At 35.5% G+C, this 21,436-nt stretch overlaps 1 protein-coding gene across 8 annotated transcripts; it reads right to left on the bottom strand.

Moving 5' to 3' along the window:
- Window positions 1-13,335: 13,335 nt before the first annotated feature.
- On the bottom strand, window positions 13,336-18,630 carry LOC107847734. Of its 8 annotated transcripts, none has more exons than XR_007043920.1 (10): window positions 18,273-18,630; window positions 17,789-18,065; window positions 17,596-17,690; window positions 17,367-17,512; window positions 17,194-17,272; window positions 16,988-17,120; window positions 13,899-16,547; window positions 13,761-13,814; window positions 13,549-13,651; window positions 13,336-13,450 (listed from the first exon to the last, which is right to left on the bottom strand). XR_007043920.1 is itself a non-coding variant. In XM_047395364.1 (10 exons), the coding sequence occupies exons 3-8, from the start codon at window positions 17,607-17,609 to the stop codon at window positions 14,108-14,110; spliced, it is 558 nt and encodes a 185-aa protein (XP_047251320.1). In that variant the 5' UTR covers window positions 17,610-17,690; window positions 17,789-18,065; window positions 18,273-18,630; the 3' UTR covers window positions 13,336-13,651; window positions 13,761-13,814; window positions 13,899-14,107. The 8 variants fall into 8 exon arrangements, 3 of the variants coding, with proteins under 3 accessions (XP_047251320.1, XP_047251318.1, XP_047251319.1); XR_007043921.1 differs by having other exon boundaries at window positions 13,336-13,651; window positions 13,899-16,289; window positions 16,390-16,547; XM_047395364.1 differs by having other exon boundaries at window positions 13,336-13,651; window positions 13,899-14,135; window positions 16,390-16,547.
- Between the last annotated feature and the right edge of the window lie 2,806 nt (window positions 18,631-21,436).

The following is a 21,436-nucleotide window of genomic DNA, read 5'->3' as shown; positions in this document are numbered from 1 at the left end:
AAGAATCTCAAATGGACCAATATACCTGGGGCTAAGCTTGCCCCTCTTCCCAAACCTCATCATACCTTTTATCAGCATAGCACATCTGCCTACTCTAAGCTGCTCTAAGTCTATTTTGAATGACCCAAACCCTATCCAAAGACTTACCAAAGCAAGTCCGTACCTCAAGGTCTCGACTCTAAAACATCAAACCAACCTACTGGGGAGTGACAACGCCTTAAAAGGAGCCATATCAATACTGGAATGGTAGCTATTATTATATGTAAACTCTGCTAAAGCCAAAAGTTGCTCTCATTGGCCACCAAAATCCATCATACATGCGCGGAGCATCCTTCAAAACCTGGATAGTCCGCTCTAACTGGCCACTAGTTTGGGGGTGAAACGCTATGCTAAGATCAACCCGAGTACCCAAATCATCCTGAAAAGTTTTCCAAAAGTGATATGTGAACATAGAACCTCAATCTAAAATATTGGACGCCGACAAACCATGTAGACGCACAGTCTCACGAATAAATATAGGGGTTAATCTCTCAGCACTGAATGTGACCCAAACCAGAATAAAATGAGCTGACTTGATCAATCGATCCATGATGGCCCAAACACTGTCAGAACCATGAGATGTACGAGGTAAACCAGTCATAAAGTCTATAGTAACCCATTCCCACTTCCACTCGGAAATGAGTAACCTCTGAAGCAATCCACCATGTCTCATATGCTCGGCCTCCACCTGCTGACAACATAGGCAATGAGCCACAAAATCTATTATATCTTGCCTCATATCACCCCACCAGTAGTGCTGCCTTAAATCACGACACATCTTAGCCACACCTGGATGGATAAAATATCCGGAACAATGGGCCTCCTCCAAGATCAACCTAATCTAATCACTTATTCTCGGTACACAAACTCGGCCCCCAATCCTCAAAACTCCATCTAAATTAAGTGAGGCTTCCTTAGCCTCCCCACTCAACACTTTATCTCGAATCAACCTTAATCCGACATCATCAAACTGATGAGCTCGAATATGCTCCATTAAAGAAGATCCAGCCTCCACAAATGCCAAAACAGGCCCAGGTGTCAAAATATTAAGTCTAACCATCTGGCTAACTAAAGACTAAACCTCTGAGTTCAAAGGCCTCTCCTGGGTCAATAGATGCACCAAGCTACCTATGCTACTCGACTTCCTACTTAAGGCAACCATTACCACATTAGCCTTGCCCGAATGATAGAGAATAGTCAAGTCATAATCCTTAAGAAATTTAAGCCAACGGTGTTGTCTCATATTAAGATCTTGTGGGGTAAAAAGGTAATAAAGGCTACGATGATCTGAGAAGATCTCACAACGGACTCCATACAAGTAATGCCTCCGCAACTTCAAGCCAAAAATACAATTGTACACAACTCTAAATCATGGGTAGGATAATTCCTCTCATGAGGCTTCAACTGATGAGATGCATACTCAAACACCTTACCTTTCTGCATTAACACAACACCCAATCCAACACTAGAAGCACCACAAAACATGGTAAATCCCATACCCTTCTTGGGCAAAGTCAAGAAAAGAGCTGAAGTCAACAAATCCTTAAGCTTTGGGAAACTCGCCTCACAAGCATCAAACCACTGGAAGAAAATATTCTTCTGAGTCAACTTAGTCAAATGAGCTGCAATAGAAGAGAAACCCTCAACAAAATACCAATAATACTCGACCAAGCCAATAAAACTCTGAATCTCAGTTGGCCAAGTAGGTCTAACCCAATCACGAACTGCTACAAACTTGGCTGGATCAACCATAATACCTTCCTTAGTAACCACATGACCCAAGAAAGAATAGACTCAAACCAAAACTCGTACTTAAAGAACTTCACATACAACTTCTCATCCCTCAATCTTTGAAGCACAATCCACAAATACTCCTCATGCTCAAGCTCACTCTTGGAATAAACTAAGATATCATCTATAAATACAATAACAAAGGAGTCGAGATACGGTCAAAACACCTGGATCATCAACTCCATGAATGCGGCAGGGGTATTGGTCAACCCAAAGAATATGACCAAGAAGTCATAGCGACCATATCGAGTCCAAAAAGTTATCTTCAGAATATCTGAAGATCTAATCCTCAATTGGTGATAACCGAACCTCAAATCAACCTTCAAAAATACCGCAGCACCTTAGCTGATCTAATAAATCATTTATGTGGGGAAAAAGATACTTATTTTTAATTGTCGCCTTATTCAACTGTTGATGATCAATACACATTTGCATAGAACTATCCTTTTTCTTCACAAACAAGACAGGCGCACCTCAAGGTGATGTACTAGGTCGGATAAATTCTTTATCCAGTAATTACTGCAACTGATCCTTCAATTCATTTAACTCTGCTGGGGCTATCCTATAAGGAGAAATAGAAATGGGCTTCGTTCCTGGCTCAACATCAATAGCGAAATCAATATCTAAATTCGGAGGCATACTAGGAAAGCCCATAGGGAACACATCCATAAATTCACGGATAATGCGAACATAATCTAAGAAAAGAGGCAAAACAACACTGATGTCATGAATATGAGCCAAGTAAGATAAACATCCCCTCTCAACCAATTTACAAGCCTGAACAAAAGGTATAATCCTCTTAGGACTTAAATAAAGTACACCTTTCCAAGCTATCGTTGGAACACTAGGCAAAGCTAAATAAACAGTCTTGGCATGACAATCTAGGACGACATGATAAGGAGCCAGCCAATCCATACCCAAAATAACATCAAAATCAACCATATCTAATACAAGCAAATCTACCAAAGTCTCACGCCCAGCAAAAGTTACAACACAAGATCGGTGTGCCCGATCCACCACTAAAGAATCACCTACCGGGGTAGATACACAAACAGGCATGATAAGAGGCTCATTAACAGAATCAAAATCCAAAGAAAAATATACAGACACATAGGAGAAAGTTGATCCGAGATCAAATAATATAGATGTAGCTATGAAACAAATGGGGATAATCCCTGGCCACGTAGTCAAGCTCATCACACACATAGCAGCCTCTATGACCAGCCTCAATAGGAAAAGGTATAATTGGGATAGAACGATCACCCTGAATAGCTGAACTATAAGATCCACTACCCAAACTATGTAAAGCCGCCTGTACTAGCCTACCATGGTATCCATGAGAACCTCTAAAATCTCTACCTCGAGAGGTCTGACTCCTAAATTCACCAAAATACCGCATCTTTTTGGCGCCTCCTTGAGATGTACTAAGAATACCCTCTGTCATCTTAGCATGATCCATAATACTCTAAAATGAAGCCCCAAGAACAACCATTTGAGATGTAGCCAACTGAAGGGAGACATCCAAACCCTTCACAAACTTCTGAATCTTCTCAGACTCAATGGAAATTCTATCATAAAAGTATTTGGACAAGGCATGAAAGTATGTCTCATACTCATCAACTGTTATAAGGGCCCTGCGCCAAACGATCAGACTCGTCCTGTATTCGATCCCTCAAACTATAAGGCACGAATTTCTCCAGAAAGGCATCATCAAACTAATCCCATAAAAACTTAGGAGCATCAATAGTCCTAATATCGATAAATAATCTTCACCAATCTCTCATAGCATCTCTCAACTAATAATAGTATAAGCTACACCATCCACGCAAAAAGAGTGAAACATAACTCAGAACATAAGGTATGAAAGAACTTCGCATGATAAAGAATAAAATAAGGAAAGTTTCCTAAAGACGTCTTATAGCCTCTCAAAGATAGATACGAATGTCTACGTACCAATTCGTGAGACTCTATTAGACATCCGTTCTTACACCGTTGAGACCAATAAAACCTGGCTGCTCTAATACCAATTTGTCACGACCTAAAAATGAGGGTCATGATGGCACTTATCGCAGCATACCTTGACAAGTAAGGCTATCACCCAAATTAATACAAAAAATAGGAAAAGATAGAAATACCCCAAAGGCTTCTAGAATAAAGACAAACCACACAAGTAATCATAATAATGCGGAAAGTACTTATCTGAAATACCAATCACACCCAAAACTAGGTGTCAATAGTGTAAGAACTACTAATATAATTCGAGAGTCAAATACATCAAAAAAATAACCGCAAAGGAATAATATCTACCTTTGAATACTAATAAAGACATAACTACTACAGAAAGATAGAGGTGAACTTTGAACGTATGAATGTCCAACCACTACCTTAGAAGCTTCAATAATCGCCTGAGTCAAGTAAGTTGAGGCGCACTCGGGCTAGGACCTACACCAAAAGGGAACAGTAGGAATAAGTACAGTCCACTCGTACTTAATAGGTATCATAGGCCGACCAAGTAAAGTAGAACATAAAGAATACAAAATACACACTAAGGACAGGTCATCTGCAATCAGAAAATATCCCACAATGGTAACCCACACCACTTGCACTAATAGATCTAATATATCATATATATAGCAACATCACACCAAGATAGAACACAAGTACACATTATATCACATATAAGTAGTTTAAGGGAGAACATGTATATATAAGATCATCAAATACAAGTAAAGAAAGATAAGACAGATACATAGATGACAAGTCAATATGTCAATACAACACAACATAAACACAATAAAGTAAGTGTAATGAATATTATGATGATGATAATGATGCACGAGGTCATCACACAACATTCAAAATCATCGCACAATACCCGTATATACCTACGGAGGCAAGCATCCCAACCAGGACCCATAGGGGGCTTGTCAACCCATATACAATCCACATTCTCATATTTTCTTTCCGGCACATTCCTTGAAAAGAGTTTTATAAGGTGATACAATATCCTCTCCCCGGCACATCCACTGGGGAAGATTTTAAAAAGGTATTGCTAGTGTTACTCCGATGTTGCCATGATGGTACGAATGTTTCATGAATGAGTATGATATGAGATGTAATGCTCACAATCAATCACAATGAGTATTTCCACAATCAACTACATGATATATATCCACAACCAACCACAATGATACATTTTCACAACCAACCATAATGATATATTTTCACAACCATGTGAGCTAATATCCACTCATTATTTCTGTTTCATCCACGAATTTCCACATGTCTCATATACCAACATGTATGTATCATAATACACCAATGGTTCTACATTATATATTTAAACAACACAGTATAATTATTCACATGTATTCAAGGTTATCAATATCTCATACGACCCCACAGAGTCACATACATCACATAATATTTCAATTTCGCCAAATACATCACATATAGGCCCCCGCACGGGCAAAACATATAGATAGCCATTTTTCATGATTTGTTCTCACCCTTAACATATATTTTGTACCATCATTTATGATCCATCTCGGTCTGAAAAAGTTAAGTCATAACCTACCTCAAACGCCGAAATTGGTCCGCTACACGTTGAACCAACGACCTTACTTTCCATGAACGATCTTGAACTCCACTAAAAAATAAAATATGAAATCTACACGTCAAAACAATATCAACGATACTCATATTGTCTACTTTTGGTTTGGGATCAAAATGGACCCGAAATGGGTTTTCGTAAAAAAAGGCAAAATCAGAACTTTACTTCAAAAATATGTTCTCCATATTTTTAGGAACCTACAGATGAAAATTCAAGTTAAATCGAGTAAAAAATGAAGTTCAAATAGATAGAAAAAAAGCCATTTTTGAGCTTTACCGGGTAATCTTTAAAATCGAAATTAAAATCAGGAATCAAAGTTTTTTTTAAGGTTAAATTGATGAAAACTAGTAATTATAAGATAAAAATATTATTCAAGTAAAAATGAGTAAAATTGAGGTTTAAAACTAAGCCCTAACATTTTTTGAATTTTGAGAAATTAATCAAGAAATTACTAAGAAAAGAGTGAATATTTACCTTATATCTATAATAAAACCAAGAAATAGATGTTAATCTAGCTTTCCAAGCTCCCACAAACTTTACTTTTAAACTCTCACATTATTTTAGGGTTTAACTCCCAAGAGGCATGATGAAAAATGAGCAATAATAGGCCTAAATCTACTACTATTTATTATTGCAGATTTTTCTGCAAAGATACAGCTGAAAGGCTGATTCTTTTAAGTCAATTCGAACTTTGACAGGGTGTCCGAAATTCGTTCGGAGTCTGATATATGCAAACGAACTATGTAACTACACTAAATTCGGCGTTTTGAACACGTTAGTGAAGTCGGATTTTCAAAAAAACATAATTTTCAAAAAGTTGATCCCCGAAACTCGAAATCGTAGTTTTCCAAATCGAGGATCGAAATGATATTTGAATGCCGTAAAATCACAAAAACTTTGCTAACACCCTAAAATCGACATTCTAGATCTGCTGGAGAAGTTGAATTTTTCATCTGAGGTCGTTTCGACTAAATGTGGATCCCATACCCATATTTTCAATTTTCCAATTTTCCGATCAATAAGTCGAAATGAGCTCGGGTGCACCGAGATCTGAACCAAAGATCTATCTAGCCTAAAATCGATATTATGGAGCTGTTGGCGCAGTTCGTTCGGTCATCCATCGCACAGATCAAAAGATATCTTCGTAAGTCCAAAATAATGCTCTCGAAGCCATCAAAAATCATAATATCTCATAAATGGTATCAAAAAGCATCGAAAATCATTTCAATCACTCTCACACCCCATAAATATTTTAATGCAACTAGGAGAGGGATAAAATAGTTAAATCACACAAAATCACAAATTTCACATACTTCATCAAATTTTTAAATCATTGTCATACCAATGTGTAGGTAACCTTGATTATAAATTCTCTTTAGGTGTATTTCTTTGTTCATTTGTTGATATGATAATAGTTCACCTTTTATTGTAAAAAAAAAAAAAAAGGAAAGTGTTTTACTTGAATGTCAAAACTCTCGTTTACTCCGTAAGTTGTTACAGGGAACACCACGGATTTCAACTTTTACTCATTGATTAAGAACCATATTCATGGTACCATGAGAATATGAAACATGTCTCCTATTCCCTGCATAGAATTTTTTAAAGTATTTTTTTTCAACAATACTTGTCCATTATTGATTTGATATATAAAATAAAAAATAATAAATGATAGCTATAATTTTGTCATATCACTTTTTGAATATAATGAATTTATTGCTTTGAAAAAATGAATTAACTAGTAAATAGTATTTAATAGTAAGGACAAAATAAATAGAAATAGATAAATTATTAGAACATCTTTTTAATATAGTGGACAAGTAAAGATAGACGGATGGAGCACTACTATTTCCAATATTTATTCAACAATGTCAACATACTCAATACATTCTCATGAGTGATGTCTGAGAAAGATCGTGATGTATAATCATCTTTACCCTTATCTTGAACGAATAAAAATATAATTTTTGATAAACTCTCAACTCAAATTATCAATAATTAGTTATATAAAGCAAATATAATGAAGAATTTCCTAATTCATATTCATATATATATCTCAAAATTTCAGGAGCTAAATATTTTTATGTGATATTTCTAAAACCCTATAGGATAATTTACTTGAAAGAACTCCAAACTATTCCTTAGGGGTTGCTGCCAGAGGAGATGGAATGTTTTTAAATTTTATTAGTATTTGAATAAGGAGAAAAGATATCATTTCACTCTTAAATTTGTCCGCATAATTTAGTTTACATCTTTACCTTAACAAATATTTATTTACTTTCCTTAATAATTTTAAAGTGAACTAATATCACCTCTAATATTGATATGATATTTATAAAAGAAAAACACGTATTTTAGTTGAAAAAAAAAAGAAATGGTCACACTATATATATATATATATATATAAATGATCTCTTTATTTTCTTCAAATTCGATATTATTTTTTGTTTTCTTTACTTGCGGTGACATCTAACTTGTGGTTCTATTTATTAATTTTGGAATGGTTCTATTTGTTAATTTAAAAAAAAAACATTTAAATTCATGTAAGTTGTGTTAGCTAAATTTACAGATTTTGAATTGTAAAAAAGAAAGTGTTGTAGAAGGAAAAAAAGGATGAATAAATTTGAAGAAAGTAAGAAAGAGAGTCGGGATTGAGGAGATGAGGTGGGGGGTTTTCCAGAACAAGAAATAAGGATGGCGGGTGTGAAGAAGAAAAGAATGGAAGCAGGGGAAATTTCCTTTTTTCAAAAAAAAATTATTAAATAATAAATAAATTAGTGGGGTCATTTTTCTAAAAAGACATATTCTTAGATGTGACAATGACGTGGCACTGATATGTCAATTACATAATACGTGTTTTATTCACTTTCCGTTGTGCGACTAAAATAAGCTGCGAAGGACTGATATTAATTCACTTGAAAGTTGTTAAGAGAGATAAATAAATATCAATTAAGTTGAAGGTCTAAAGTAAATTGATACGGAAAAGACAATGGAAGGCACAAAACAAACACCAAATCAGTCCACTAGTTTGAAGAATCGTGGACTTATTTGGTGACCACTCTCGGATTCACTACAAGAACAAGAAGAATGAAATATAAGGGTGTGTTTCAACCCCAAAACAGCCACCAAACTAGATTTAACAACAAGAAGATGAACAACAAGATGAACTTAACAATGGGAATAACAACAACAACACAAACGGGTACAATACGAGATGAAACGTTACAAGATTGTAAGAATAGAAAGGATAGATAGAGTGACATACACTATCTCATGAACTAAGAACTTAAGTGTATTCAAGCACCTAGACCCTTAATATAATGATAATAGGAACACCTACTCTCTTCGGTGAGCACAAGAGAGACCTCAACCTCCTCTAGCACCCAACGTTCTAAGCAAAAATGCAACACTAGTGATTCTACCCTAGTATTACCCTAGTTACAAGTTTCGGATTTGTGCCTCAATGACAGAGGACTTGTCTTTCAATGTTATACAACATTCATTATCATCAAAGTCGAAGGAATGAAAATTCATTATCATCAAAGTCGAAGGAATGAAACCCTAGAAGGTTGTATTTATAGTGTATTACAAGAATAGTGTGAAATGTTCAAAATGACCCCTTAGTCAAATTCTTCAAGTGAGCTCCCTTGGAGTGCATTGTATGGACTGATTTTGGAGCCTATTTAGGCCTTCCTTTGCACTTCACGTGTACACTCCAAGTCTCGGGTCAATTCACTCTCGCACTCACCCACCTTCGTGGTTATACCCGTATCATCCTCCCTTTCTTGAAAAGGATTCGACCTTGAATTCGTACCTTACAAAATCAAAAAAGGAGACAAATAAGCACACATCCTCATGACATGAGGGTTAGGGTTAGTGCAACAAAAATCAATCTAACAAATAACATCATCATGCCAAGGTGGTACACACTTTAAGTACAACCAAGAATCCTTTGGGTTGATCGTGAAAAGCTTAGTACAAATGTCACAAAGGAAGTGGCTATGACGAAAATTAATAAATAATGAGCATGGGCTGAGACAAATCCTACCATACCCTAAGATGGTACCAAGATCGAATGGGAGAAGTAGCCATGGACATGGGTGTCGGCCACTCTCATTTCCCCTAAGGTGTCGTCCTCAAAATTAGGCATACCCTCTAGATCATTAGTGGAAATATCATGAGCACAAAGAGGGTAGAGAAAGGTGTCACACAAGCTAACTTCTGCTATGGTGTCCTTATGCATGCACTCACTAGCTTCAAGTCCATCACCACTAGTATGCTCAACATAGGGAACACATAAAGAAGAAGTAGATGGAATTTATAAGCATGCACCACCTTTTATTTCAAGAGAATAATCCCCACATGGATATAAATCACCATAGGCAGCAAAGGAATCATCCACAAAAATATTTTTACAAGAACAATCACATTTTGGGTTTCCCAAGTAATCAAGCAAATCATGGTCATCTTCACCCGATTGACTATTCATTTTCAAGACTACACATTCCCTACCCTTAAGAGTACTCTCATCTTCCAAGAAGAGATTTCCATCTTGAGGAGGAATATTGTCACACCATAGTGGGTTAGCATATAGGCTATAGCTTCCAAGACAAGCCATGTCGTCAACATCACTTGCACCACTAGGTTCATTAGGAGTAAATAAACTATCTTCAAACAAGACACTGTGCCTAAAGAGTGAATGATCTAACCCGCGGATAGTTTTGGAACTTTCACTCTCTAAGGAATTATTATCAAGTTTCAAGGATATGTCAAGCATATGATTAACCCTATGAGCCAAACAAACATTAGCATCTTTACAACATAGGCTCATAGGTTCACTCCTTTTTCCTTGGCCAACATTTTTAAATCCTTCACTCACTTGAGATTTATTAATCACATTACACATATCCTCAAGTGGTGGGCAAGTTTTACTCACAAGTTGGGCAGCAACTTCATCCAGGAAGTTCTCAACGCAAGGTGCTCGGACAATTGGATTTTGTGGGTAGAGTTTGGGTAGCAATTGGCGTATAATTTCAATGTGCCATTTCATATCTTCAATATTGTCATTGATACGATCACATGTGGCATTGAAATTATGGGCAGCCATTATACCTAACAAAAAGACACAACAAACAAAGAAAACAAAAAAAACTTGTTAGATAAAAAATGTCTCACCACACTCTCACTCTCGGTTTTACCTACACTTGGTTTCATAAGTGTTGAAAGTTGGCTTGTACGTCGTGAGTGATTGAGTGTCGAATCTACTCTTGTCCCGATATGAATTTTTGTTTGAAACTCAAACGAAATTTTGTAGGAATTGAGTCAAGAACTAACAACGAATTCAAAAAGATAAAAGTACACAACAAATGTAAACACAAATAAACGGACACAAAACTAACTTACAAGCTAGTAGGAGATTATTAGGTTGTCAATTAGTGTTCGAACCAACAAACGAACTGAGAGACAATAAAATGAAACTAAGAAATCTAAAATTTGAGCCAAAATTGTTACATTAACAGTAAAAAAAAATGATGATGTGGCAGTCACGTATTGGTTGCGGTTTCTCAATTTTATATTTTAATTTCAAGTCTTGGTCAATTTACAATTTAGGAATTAGTGGAATTTATTTTAAGGAGGGAAATTCAAACAAATCTTGGAGCCTTTTCAAATTCAAGTTTTCAAGACTTGACTTTTATAGTACTTTTCAAATTCAACCCTTGTTTCATGGGAAAGTGGTTGAGAAGTGATGTAAAGTCTTTAGTGTGTAGGAAAAGTCTTTGAGTCACAAGTACTACACCTTGAAACTTAGATCTATGTCTTGCAAGACTAACACAATACACACTCTTTTTTTTTCTTCAACTTCTAAGACCAATAACCACTTTTTTTTTTCAACAATACATGGATATGGTGAAGAACACCAAGAACACAAACTTTAAGTCTTGAAGTTTTAAGGTTCAAGTTGGACCTCCCAAACAACAACAACAACTTTCCAAGCTTAAATTCCACAACACAATCTCCACAATACACGTTCAAAACTTGAACCAACAACACATCACACGTTCAAGTCTTGAACCCACAACAACAATACCAACAACAATCGGCCAAGTCCAAGTTCACAATAACAACATCAACAACAAAGACTCAAATCAAGATATAGACTCAAAGTGTTAGTGAAGAACAATACTAACACTAGAAACACTTAAGACAAGTAAAAATCTTGGCCAAGATACAACAAGAACACAATTTTTGGCCAAGAACACAAAGTGGACAGATTGCTATTTTCTGAAAATTTCAGTTTTCAATTTTATTTTTTTTTGTAGTTTTCAAGTCTCAAGCCCAAGATTGATCTTGTTAGAACAAAATCAACGATGGCTTTGATACCAAATGATACGGAAAAGACAACGGAAGGCACAAAACAAACACCAAATCAGTCCACTAGTTTGAAGAACTCGTGGACTTATTTGGTGACCACTCTCGGATTCACTACAACAACAACAAGAACGAAATATAAGGGTGTGTTTCAACCCCAAAACAGCCACCAAACTAGATTTAACAACAAGAAGATGAATAACAAGATGAACTTAACAATGGGAATAACAACAACAACGCAAACGGGTACAATACGAGATACAAATGTTACAAGATTGCAAGAATAGAAAGGATAGATAGAGTGACATACACTATCTCATGAACTAAGAACCTAAGTGTATTCAAGCATCTAGAACCTTAATACAATGATAATAGGAACACCTACTCTCTTCGGTGAGCACAAGAGAGACCTCAACCTCCTCTAGCCCCCAACGTTCTAAGAAAGAATGCAACACTAGTGATTCCACCCTAGTATTACCCTAGTTACAAGTTTCGGATTTGTGCCTCAAGGAGAGAGGACTTGATTTCAATGTTATAAAACATTCATTATCATCAAAGTCTAATGAATGAAACCCTAGAAGGTTGTATTTATAGTGTATTACAAGAATAGTGTGAAATGTCCAAAATGAACCCCTTAGTCAAAGTCTTCAAGTGGGATACCTTGGAGTGCATTGTATGGATTGATTTTGGAGTCTATTTAGGCCTTCCTTTACACTTCACGTGTACACTCCAAGTCTCGGGTCAATTCACTCTCGCACTCACCCACCTTCGTGGTCGTACCCGTATCATAAATTGCGTGGACAAGTTTAGGGGGTGAAATAATGTCTTTTCTCTTGAATAAAAGAAAATGGCCTTTTCAGGTCTATATATGCCATGTAAAAAATTAAGGGAAAACAAAATAAATCCCAACTCTGTCTACACGAATATATCACATTATTTCAGATATATCACTTAATTTTATACAGATGCATCACATTCTTTTGGATATATCACTTAATTTTACACAGATACATCGCATTCTTTTGAATACATCACTTAATTTTACGCATATACATCATATATGTTACTTAATTTTACATGAATATATCACATTCTTCAGTGATGTATTCAAAAATTTAAGTAAAATCGAAAATTTATATAATTATTTAAAATGATTGAGATTTTGAGTAATTATAATAAATTAAATAGATGTATGAAATAATAAATATCTCGGGTAAAAAATCATAGGATTAAAAAAAAGTGAAGGGTAAAAATACTAGAAAATTATTCCCCCTGCCCCTTAGTTATAAACATGAGAAAAAAATAATCTCGAGTAACGGATGTTTACGTTTCATCTTTTTGTAACTTCACAATTCACATTATTTTGTACTATATATATATATATATACACAAAGAAGCCGTGCAAGCACGGGCCCAACGATAAGCAGAACGATAAATGCGAACTATTTACGTAAGATTTCATCATTTTTAGGAGGCAGTGACGTACAAAAACTATTAACATGTAGGTCTATTGCGGTAAACTGCAATGATAAGCTGAACGATAATATAAGCGCGAACTATTTACATAAGCTTCCCTGATTCTTAGGAGGTACTTACGTACAAAAACTATTTAGCATGCACGTCTGCTACGGTAAGCTGTGGCTGTACATTGACATGTCATACAAAAACTATCAACATGTGGGTCTGCCACAGTAATTGTCATTTACATGAAAAGACAAAAAGTTTGTTTATGCACCCACCTATATGATGTTAGTATAGGCAAGCAAAATCCACCTCTACACGTTATACCACGTGATGAAGTTGATAGAGCGAATCAAAATCTAGAAGTTGCGTAGCGGCCATCTGCGACAGAAATATAAGAGTAGTCAGAAGGCGTAATAAAGGAGAGGATAATCATTTTATTTATCTGATTGCGCTGAATAGATAGAGTAAATTTCACTGTAAGTTAGACCTGGCTATTTATTAGCAGTAATACGACAATCAATTCACAAGATTTGTCATTTCCCTGTAAATATTTGAATAATTGTTAGATCTCAGGTAAAGGGAAAATAGAGTATGGTAGCAAACAAAATATCTAAAGTATTATTACCTTCAATTCTTTTTTTCCTGGTGTGGATGGTTCAATTTTCTGCTTCTTACCTGTCTCTTTTGGACGCGGTGGTAATGGTGATGGTGCCAGAATTAGCGTTTCTGCTTCAGTGAATGATGCAACAGCCAGCATACCAGGTTTTTGGTCGAAAAAATTGAAGACCGACTTTTGTAACTGGAGCTTAAATAGTTTATGAGCAAGCTGGCGATTTACAGCGGCAATAGATAACGGTCGTTGCTAGGTAAAAAGGGTAAAAGATAGCACATTAAATAGGAGTTTATGTAATGTGGTATTTTTATTTATCGATAGAACAAAATTTTAAGAAAAAGAGTTTCGTCATTGGTAGTAGTATGTATTTCTGTAGCTGGACAACAACCCTCTTATATATTTGCTCCACAGTTAGGGCCAATATGCTTTCTCCCAACATTTCTGAGACTATTGCTGCAATTGTACTGCTGGCATCCATGATGTCAATGTTGAAGTGGCATCCGTGATTAAGATAAAAGGGCAGTAAAATGCATAGCAGACTTTTAAGCCAAAAAGGATAAAAGTAGCAGTATCAAACTTTCGGGTGTGGAGGCACAAATACAAAGTGAAGTTATTCTACTGTGCAGCAATAGCATGTCAACCTCTACAGAATGGAACAAAATGTAAAGACGGTGAAGCTATAAACTACACATCATTTCCATTCACCAAAAACCTCAACTTTTAATTTTCTACTATTATGTTGTTTGCAAGATTCTGCAATTCAAGCTGTAAGCATGTTTTATTCTGTACAGTCTGCATCCCATATATAGCAGTAACGTAGAATGTATATCTATGAGCGATATTTCAACAGTGTCATGTAGGAATTGATTGTGTATGAACAAAAGCTGCTAGCCTTCAATGTCAAGTTAATTCATAACAATCCATTTTCTCCCGTTGAAATCATAAAGACAACATTTTTAAATTTATTAACATTATTGCAAACCATTAAGCTACTGGTCTTCAATCTCAAGTTAGTTTATCACTATTTACTTTGCTCCATTTGAAGTCATAAAGACAACATTTTAAAATATATAAACATTAGTACTACCCATTCAGTACTACTTTGTATTCGCCGACTTAAAATTTTAAAATAACTAAATCAGCTAAGTAAAAATAACACATACAACAGTCAAATTAAATGTTCAGTATTTTAATCAGACACTCAATGTTTTTCCTTTCAATTATAAGAACATACTACAAGAATAACAGCTACCATGTCGCAATCTCAAGTTAACTGAAGTTAGACTGTATGAATCCTCACTATCCATTAACATTCATCTGTAATTTAAAACTATAACATTCAAAAGTTTTTTACTTTTTTAAAGCTTCATTCCAAGTCTTAAAACTTTATGTTCTAGTATAGTCATCAGTCCTACCTTATTATTGGAAACAAATCCTCTGAGTTCCCTGTGTTTGTACATCTCATTGAGACCCCTAACATTTCATGTCACAATCCTCATCTAAGTTTTAGATTACATAAGAGAGCTTCTACTAACCCCAAACTACTTTGCGCTTCATCTATATGTACCCATCATCACACTGTGCCTATAAACCTTAAAATTAATTTAGAGAAAAAATAATTAATACTAAGGGTAAAAGAGAAAAGGAGAAAAGGAGAAATAAAAAACAAAAATACAATTAAGAAATTTTTGACAAGTAAAAGTGAACGGAGGGAGCATCAAAGCATTAGAGCAATTACTATTTGCTTTTGTATTCTTCTCATCCTTGACATTAGTAGTAAAAGATCGGTAGTTTGCAGCAAAATTAGGCTCGTAGAATATCCGTTGGAAATTAGAAAAGATCAGCTGTGAGAGGACACCATTTTAGTGCAAGACATATGTACTGTAAGACCAATTTTAAGTTCACTTTAGTCTACGTAGGGAAAAACTAGTTTTTGTTCACGTAGATATAAGTTCAACTATTCAGTGAACGTTGGTGGAAACAACTTCTGTATCTCTAGGCAAGGCATATGGTCTGCATAGATCTACCCTCCCAAAAGTCTACTTTGTGTTGTTACACTGGGTATGTTGTTTTGGATACAGGTTCAACTTTAATCAACTTGATTAGTCAAGTTAAAGTCACCCTGTTTTTTAGGAAATCTGTATGTTGCACATCAAGTTCTGACTACAGTGGAAAAGGGATGGCTGGATTTTCTTAAGCTAAACAACAAAGAAATCATAGCATATAACACTGCTATCCACATTATACAAATATATCCACCATATCATACAAAAAAAAAAGAAGAGCCAAACAGACACATACACACAACACAAAGAAAGTAGAGACAAAGATACGTAAAGTTGGCTTCTTTTTCATCCTCATGTAAAATATGTTGAAGGAATCCTAGTGAAAGGAACATGTCACCTGTAATGAAAGTAACCATTTCTGATTTTTTTATAGAGAAGGTAGAAGCAACAAAAGGCACAGTGGAGACTCTGTATGATGCGGTAAAAGTAGTAGTTACATTGGAACTAATGGTCGGTGTAGCTTAGAGCTGAAGCATTGCACCAATTTTTTTGTTTTGGGGAGCTCATAGTGGTTGCAGTTTGAGAAAGCGAGCAAATAAAATGACTGAGGATGGTCGGGAAGCAATATTCTGCCCTCCACCGGGAAACTTTGTACCTGCAACATAAGTGTGCAGTAACATTAAAAACTTGGCGAAGGTATTTGTGATAAAACGTTGGATTAAAATTTTGAAGTGTCTGCGTGTTAAGATATATAATTTTTTAAGGTGGAGAAAAATAAAAAATAAAAAATCACCTTTTTGTACAAAGCTAATTAATGTAAAGCACAAAATCAGAATATGCCGAAAAATACACATTTCTCAGCTCTCACAACAGAGATGGATTCTTTTTCCATCCAGCGAAATTGATCATCCAAATCTACCATGCTGAAATCTCACTTGAATAAACCTTCCTAGGTTCCACTCTTGAGCAAGTACATGCACATTGGCATGGAGATAGACTTCTACTTGTGCTTGTGTTGCATAACTAAGGTTAGTCATTCTTTTACGGATAAAAAATAATTGGTATAGACATGTATATATTGGGGAACGAACTAACCTTAGATAATGACTCTGGAATGGTGGATATAGATAGTACTTGATCTTCAATAGGTGCAAGATTCAGTGAGGAGGTTGATGACGATAAGCTTCTCAAAGTATAAGACAACAACATTTGTTTGTTGTGCTTCACCCTAAAAAATGTTAACTTAAATAGGGAAAATATTTGTGTACATCTCTATTAAAGGAGAGCAAGCTAATGTATACCAGTTCATCGGTGTAATAGCCTGCACGTATTGAGGATTTATTAAGATCGTTGTTTGATATCTTGTTGCCAATCTTAGATCTGCATATGTGAAAGATGTAAAGCTTTTTTAATCAAATACACAGAAGGAAGAACTAAAAATAAAGAATTGCAGAGAATGGTGTAAACAACATACCACCGCGAAATTCAGTGATGCCTATACGCTTGGCAAGAATGACGGCATACTCATGCAAGTGATGTAATAATGTAGCTCGTTCATTGTCAGCTAGGTCGTCCCATATAGTAAATAAGAAAGGTTTCTTGCTGGTTGGTAAAGTGGACCTAAAAATTATAACAGTGCAAGCATATTTTACCAAGCAAATAGAACATTCGGTGAATCTCATACAAGAGGGAGACTAACTCACCTCTGGACCATCATAATCGCTTCCCGAAAGTGTTTACTTTGGTTAGTTGTATATTGTATGGCACTGCAATTGGCTTGGCTACTACGCCAGTAAGTCTGGCGTAATGGAAAGCAACATGTTAGGTGGCAGTTCGATTAGTAAGGTCTATTTAGTTAATGGAGAGAAGAAGCGAAAATGTAAACTGCGACCTTACCAAATTCTACACCTGGATGTTGATGTTCAATAGCTGAGAAAGAAAGCACATTCAATTTTCTCAAAGAAGGCAGGGGTGTTTCCAGTCTGTCATTGTTGGTAACGAGCTCAAAAATTGTGTATCTGTCAACTATCCATTCGTACGTACTGGCTTGTATCGAGTAACCACGGGGATCTCTAACTTTTGCACAAGAAATCAGGTATGTCTGAAAAAGGACAAACAACTTCTCGTATCTGAGAATGTCATCACCGTATAGTACTATGGAAACCTGTTGTTCCTGTAGTTAAGTAAAACAAAACGAGTTTTAAATATGTGAGTACAATTGATAGAGGAAATTGTTAGAATTTACAATTTTCTCTTTTTATGAGCTGCAAATTCCATTTTTCCTACAACTATTCTATAGTATATAAGAGATTGGCGTAGATAAGAATGTCTATGGATCAACTCCAGTATTTACAGAGAGTAAAGGTGGGAAGAAACTTACGCTTTCATCCTGCACAAGTATTGTCTGAAAAATGGACAGATGAGTCTTTGCTCTGGCGGGGACCGAACTTGTCAACTACCTGAACTTTACAGGTCCAGTTTGCAGTTTGTTTTGTAATGGCGTCCAAAAAAGTCTCTAATCCATGATGGCGACCGCTGTTTCATTACGGAAGCAGAAGGTGCATATCAAATAGCAACATACGGTAGGATCAATTGATCAAATAAACGTTTATCGGTTATGACGTGGATATCCAAGCTCACATACGGTTGTTGTGTTTCCTATTAGGTGTTCATTATTTGTGCGAAGTCTGATTTTACTGAAATTCATGTATGAGGTCCAGTTTCGGGATAACATTCGCAAGAGAATAATTCATTTCAAGTATACTTGAATTTAAAATATCTTATTAAGAATAAACAAATCTAAAATTATTAATTCACTCTTCCCTTTATTCTAATCATCACTCGCATTAGCTTTCAACATCTTGTTGACATCCAATTTTGATCTCTCGATACTCTCTTAGACTGTTATTTTATCAAAATTATTTAATTTCAAATATTAATATTTTTTACACATTATTCTTGTATAATATAAATAACAACGCGAAACATTCATAATTTAAAAATATACAAATTATTTTTATTACTTTTTTGTTACCATTTTTTACAATTTATTTCAAATATAATATGTTGTCAATATTTATTAAATTATTTTCGCAAATATGCACGCTCATAATTTACAAACACATTTTTATTATTATTATTATTATTATTATTATTATTATTATTATTATTATTATTACTATTATTATTATTATTATTATTATCATTATTATTATTATTAACTTATTTCAAATTATACTGCTAGCAATTTTTAATATCTTTACGTAACATTAATTTTTTATATGTAGTCTATTTTAATATCGACATCTTATTATTTATTTTTTTGTCATTATTACATTTATTAAAATAGCAGCCCTAATTCAATTATCTCCTCTTTATTTAAATTCTAGCCATCCTTATATAGTTTATGTCAATTTTAGCTTAATTTAACTTCAATGTGGCTCAATTTTAAACCTCAATCAAATTTCAATAACCCTTTCAATCAAAGTCGTTGATCTCATGTAATCAACGGCTGAGATTGAAATTGCCTTTTTATTCCTTAATATCCTAAGAAAAACCTAAATCAATTTCCAATTTTTCAACCAAAATCAGTTGCACTCCTCCCCCTTCTCTCTTCTTTATCTCTCTAAAAATCAGTCATCGCTGCCTTCAGTCGCCGGCCAGCCGCATAAAACCAGCCAACAACCAGCTGTGCCGACCCCTTCCCTCACCAACCTAGCCGATGCCGCCACTGCTTCCACCGGCGACAAGCAGTTGTCGCCTCCCCGTGCTCCACATGTAATGTCACCGCTGCTAGCCAGCAAACTTTTCACCCCACTGCTCCATCAGCCACCTACCCGCAAACCAATACCGCCATCAACCCCGAACCAGTGACGCTGCTGTCACGAACCGAGGCTATCCCCTAGTCGCGACAACAGTGCTTACGGTCACAAGTGACTACAAGCTAACCCATGAGCTGGTACTTGTTACGAGCAATAAATATCAAATATTAAAAGACAGGTGCGAAAAACAACTGTTAAGGCCATAAGTTTTAAATACCAAAAAAACAACTGAATTCACAAATTTGTAACGTCTGAATAAAATACTAAAAACACAACTGATAAGATTGATAAACTGACTAGTTGTCTATCTGACTATCTGAATGTTTGAAAGCCTCTAAATGAGAAATTGATGGGACAAGTCCCCAACTAACTCCGACTAACTGATTGTATTGAACTACTGAACAACTGTAATAAACCATCATGTCCCAGATAGATGAGGACTTACCACGGCTGTAGTTGAGTAACGTTGGGATGTCTAACTGCGATCGAGGAACTGAACGTTCGAACCTATGATATAAGATATCATAGCTCAAAGAAGAGTATACGGTCAGTACTTTGAACGTATTAGTATATACGAGGAGGTCAGGTTGATATACATGGGGTACAGTGCATATGAGATAAGGACTAATGGTAAAACATGAGATAACTAAACATGAATGCATGAAAAATGTAATATCTGAGATGCAACACAAAGCATAAATCTGAAATCTGAAATAAATTTGTAATCTGAAAGACTGAAAACTGTATAATTGAAAATCTGTACACTTGGTCAAGCAAACCTAAAGTGAGACTATACTGAATGGTGTACTGAGACTGTGAGAGGTATCATTTAATCGACATACCCCAGTCTGAGCTAATCGGGTCCAACCTGTAACCCCAGTTAGAAGGGTGTTAGTACCATGCCACGGGTACTAACACATGGTTGTGTAGATCCACTCAACTGGTGTCCCGAAGGACTAGAGAGTCAATCCTAAACTGGCGGATGATCCCTAAGAGAATGCCAGTCTTAAACCGGTGGGTGACATCTTAGAGAATGTCAGTCCTAAACTAGCGGGTGGCATCTCATAATCCTATGTTGGCTACAGAGTTTTGGAACATAGGGGATGTTTCTAAGGACCTAGTCCTAACTGATGGGTGAGCCCCCATCCCTAGGTTCGCTCGGTGCTAAATCTTACTCCCAACTGAACTGACACTAATTACTGGATTGAACTAAGCTTAACTGAACAAGTAACTGATCATAAATAACTGAGTGAATGACAATGCTCATAGTTTATCTGAAATCACTCTGAAGATACTGAAATTATGTAAATAACTAGGTATCGAGTGTTCATAACCCACCAACACTATATGGAGATAACAATAAGGACATATAAAATCTTTGAAAACTATAATAGGGAATCATTATCCAAAACCCATCACTTTGGCATTTCATTAAACACATAAAGATCAAGACTTTAACATGGGGATGCTTTTAAACAAGATGAGATAGCATGATCACATGACAAAATCATAAGTTGTGGATTTATTTTGATTCGCATAAACATGATATGGAGACTACAATATTTAAAACATTCTATATTCCAATCCACATGAAAACAATTGAAATCTTAACTTGAACTTGAAATAATACGGGATTCATGGAGATAGTTCAACAAAATCATGTAAAAACTCATAATTTGAAATCAATAAGGGTTTTTGGACTCCATGGGTGAAAAGGGCCCAT

The sequence above is a fragment of the Capsicum annuum genome, chromosome 8 (genome assembly GCF_002878395.1).
Source record: "Capsicum annuum cultivar UCD-10X-F1 chromosome 8, UCD10Xv1.1, whole genome shotgun sequence".
Lineage (NCBI taxonomy): Eukaryota > Viridiplantae > Streptophyta > Magnoliopsida > Solanales > Solanaceae > Capsicum > Capsicum annuum.
Note: the sequence above shows the minus strand (reverse complement) of the source record. Positions and strands in the feature narration are given on the sequence as shown.

Excerpts from the sequence above, each read along its gene's own strand:
- LOC107847734 (XM_047395362.1), bottom strand. The coding sequence starts at position 17,574 with ATGAGATTCACCGAATGTTCTATTTGCTTGGTAAAATATGCTTGCACT. Across the intron at positions 17,273-17,366 it reads CATCACTGAATTTCGCGGTG|ATCTAAGATTGGCAACAAGA; the intron begins GTATGTTGTTTA and ends TCACATATGCAG. Across the intron at positions 17,121-17,193 it reads GCTATTACACCGATGAACTG|GGTGAAGCACAACAAACAAA; the intron begins GTATACATTAGC and ends AACATTTTTTAG.